At 33.7% G+C, this 3,715-nt stretch overlaps 1 protein-coding gene across 1 annotated transcript in view; it reads right to left on the bottom strand.

The window, feature by feature from the left end:
• The window catches only part of LOAG_17594 (zinc knuckle family protein), a gene marked incomplete at both ends in the record, with an annotated part of 2,847 nt that extends 1,261 nt beyond the window's left edge, over positions 1-1,586 (bottom strand). The window contains 4 exons of the mRNA XM_020450254.1: positions 25-439; positions 549-852; positions 999-1,206; positions 1,301-1,586. Of these exons, the coding sequence (XP_020306103.1) occupies positions 25-439; positions 549-852; positions 999-1,206; positions 1,301-1,586 (1,213 nt within the window). The remainder of the gene's footprint in view (positions 1-24; positions 440-548; positions 853-998; positions 1,207-1,300) is intronic.
• Positions 1,587-3,715: the final 2,129 nt, after the last annotated feature.

Raw genomic sequence — 3,715 nt, 5'->3', positions numbered from 1 at the left:
AGGTCGTTTCCAATGAGTAAAAACTCAGCTTCATTGTGTGGTTGGCTATTGGTATTTTGACAACATGTAATTCATTAGTTAAATATTCGATTACATTGGCGCGTATTTGGATAATCTCATCTTCATCGATTCGTACATTAAGTTGAGTTTGAGTGATTATGCATGGCTTAGGATTCTTAATGTCGAAAGGAGCTAGTTTTAATACTTGTTCATCAGTTTCTATTAAGTGTAATCGTTGAACTAGTTCCTTTGATATGAACGATAACTGTGACCCAATATCAAATAATGCCAAGGCTTCTTCCTTTCGTTCTGGCAATAATGGGTTAAATACAGTTATTTTCTTGCATAATAGCAGAGTTTCTTTATTTTTTTTCGTTATTGCATTCGTTTGAGCAACCATTGCCATAACTAGTCGAACAATTTCCCGGTTTGCTGATTTCTTCATTTGTTTGGCTCATATTAAGACTTGAAGTTTTGATCTGATGTAGTTGATTTCTTTTTTCACAAAGCGCACTGTTATGAGCAGCTTTGCAGTAAAAACATTTTACCTTTCTTCTACATTCTTCGCCTTGATGTGTCTTTAGACAGATAATACGTTTCTTTATTTCCTTGAGACGTTTCATTCGAGATTTCACAGTTGGATATACTCGACATTCATTGTCCCAGTGATCTTGATTACAAAATGTACATGATCTTTTAGTTTTGTTTTCTCCCTTTTTCTTTATTGAGTAAGGAATTTTCTTCTCATTATGAATTGTTGCTAGTACTGAAGCTTCATTATATCCTTTTGGAGTTTGTTTGTATTTGGACAAAATGGGTTTTCTTTCCATTTGAGTAGATGTAAATTGGTTCCTTACCAATTCGTTGACTTGTATTAAGTTCCCGAGAAATCTTCTTAGTTTTAATATTGACCATGGAGAATCGTTAGTTTTCTGATGGTATACTTTGTCAAGTATCCATAACTACACTTTCTATACTGGAGTGTTCCAAATTTTTACCCGTTACTTCTAATTGTCAGAAGATTCTTTCCATTTTTTCCAACGGTTTCAATCCATTCCTTTTCGTTTCGTTTTATGGATTGTAGTTCATTGTATAATAATTTGGTTGTCATCGATGAGTCTTCATATTCTTCGGTCAACAATTTTTGCACAACTTCATAGTTTTCAGGGGCAATATCAAAACCCCTTACGGCTTGTAGTGCTGATCCTTTTAAACAGGAGTTTTTGGATTTCCGGAATAGTTTGTGAGTGGACAGCAGCTTTAAAGCTACTCCAAAATTCTCTCCACTGTCGTGGGTCACCATTGAAAACAGGTAAAGATAATTGAGGAAGATTGACATTAGTATAAGTAGGTGGGGTTGGCTTCGTTATCTCTGTTGGTGATGCGTGCTGCTGGTTTGGATTTGGTGTTAATTTCTGGATTTCGGAGTCAATTTCCTTTTGATAAATAGTTAAACTAATGACGACTTCTTTTGCTTCATATATTAAATTAAAAATTCCTTGTTCTCCCACCGTTACTTCTTGATATTTCTCTTCCTCCTCCTTTTTTCTTGATGTGGTAAGGACCTTTGAAGATAATCGATCCATCTGTCATTTGCTTCTTGAAGTGATTGAATGCACATGTGTAGTCTCATAATTTTTTCTTCAAAAAGTCGCTTTCTAGCTTCATGTATTTGAAGTCGCTCTGCGCATAGCAAACTTTGTTCTGGCAATCCGACATCTAGTGCCCTTACTTCTTGGAGGATGTTTATTAGTCGATTCCTTACAGATTTTATACTCTCTAGTATAACAGAAGTCATATCAATAGGGATTTCCAATTATAATTATTTGTTATGGTTAATTTCGCAATACCTCACCTCGGGCACCAAATAATTTTGTCGTGACAAAATAAAGGAAAGGGAATTAGGAAAGTGAGGTAAATTGTTATTGTTCGTTGTGGAAGCTGTTATATTTTTAAAGGAATGACTTACAGTGTATCGGTTTGTTTTGTGTTCGAAACTTACAACAGATTATCTTTTATTATCGTCTGGATACTAAATAAAGTAGAAATGAGTCCAAAGTAATTCCGATTACGATATAATGACTTTCAGATTAAAACCAGTAGAACAGTGAGAAATTTGTTAGTAATTAATGGACTGGGGGAAATTAGATGAAGAGCGTGTTGTGTGAAGCTGAGTGACAACTGGTGGATTTTTAACAATGAATGAATGTTAGGATTTCTTATGTTTATATAAGGAGTGTGTAAGGAGAAACAATCATAACAAATTAACGTATACTCACAACTACCAGAGAAATCTCCATATCCATATTAACTTATATTAAGTGGCTTCAATCACAATATACTTTGTTTGGAGAAAGGAAAGAAATACAATAATTAACAGAAATCTAGAGATAAACATGTTGGATATAAACACGTTTATAGGATTAGATATCTCTACAGTATGCCCATCAGTGTTCATAAAATTAGTTGTCATCTAGATGTGCGCAAGCCTCAATATCAAATAAAGCTAGACGATTAAAGATTTGATAGCTGACTCATGACTTTGAGCATGAGAGAGGAAAAATAAATGTAAGCATAAACTATTTGAATGAATAATTTTATGATATAATTGTTTCGGTTTTCCCGACAGCATTCCTGACTACATATAGTAAGTTAAATTAGGAAAGTTTACTTCAAGTTATTAGATCATTTATGTTAATTTTACTTCCTGTACACTTCAATTTTTTTCATTTTCTTAGAGCACGTCCTTTTCACATGCTTTCTTCTACTTTTTTATTAATCCAAGTTTTTAGATAACTTTCAAAATTATTTCCAACTATCGCTTGCATCTTAATCGACCTAATTTATTAAAGTTATTTTGCTCGTTCTACTCATTGCATGCAACTTTGATCTGTTTTACTTGATATGTTGATAAGTAAGACAAGTACAAAAATGAAGTATGGTGAAACTAGTTCATGTGAATCAATTGAATTTTCGAGGTTATTAGTTCACTGATAACTAATAATCTTATTAGTGGAATTAAGTTTTCTAGTTCGGCTTATATTTTAAATTCAACTCATTTCCGTTGCATTTTATATTTTAGACCTCTTAATTCTGTTTTGTAACTTCAATAGTATCACAATTCATTCACAAATATCCTGTAATATGGCTTTTCTTTCAAAAATTTTCTGCAAATTATCAGAAAGAGCATATAGCGAAAGTGAGAATAAGAAAAGTAAAGTTAAAAATAAATTGAAATTGTATGAGAAAGATAATCATTCGTAGCACCATATAAATTATTGTAAAACTATACGATAATCACCAAAACGTAATAAAGAACCCTGACGATGAAAGAAAGAGCTATACATGGCTTGGCTTCGCGAATGAAAATTTGAGAAAAGCTTTACCTATGGCTACTGCAAGCGCGCTGAAAAGGGCAATGTGGAAAGTATCCTATGGCGAAACTGGCAAGGCACAGTTTTTTCTGCGTTATCTTTTCTTCTTGAGAATAATTCTACATACATTCTCAAAGGAGGCAACAACGTTATGGATGATGTGTCTCCATGTCTCCATGTCTCCCGTTTGAAGGCCAAGATAGAGATCACTGATGATAGTCAGTATGATCAAAGCTGAGGTATTGTTTCACAAAGTTGTTATTTCTCCTCTTTGGGGCTTTTCTGTTGTGGCAGTTGCAGCGGTGGTGGGTTCATCATAGAGACACACTCTTAGGGGTGTC

Source organism: Loa loa (assembly GCF_000183805.2).
Source record: "Loa loa unplaced genomic scaffold supercont3.98, whole genome shotgun sequence".
In the NCBI taxonomy this organism is placed as follows: domain Eukaryota; kingdom Metazoa; phylum Nematoda; class Chromadorea; order Rhabditida; family Onchocercidae; genus Loa; species Loa loa.
This window is presented reverse-complemented; position numbering and strand designations above follow the sequence as displayed.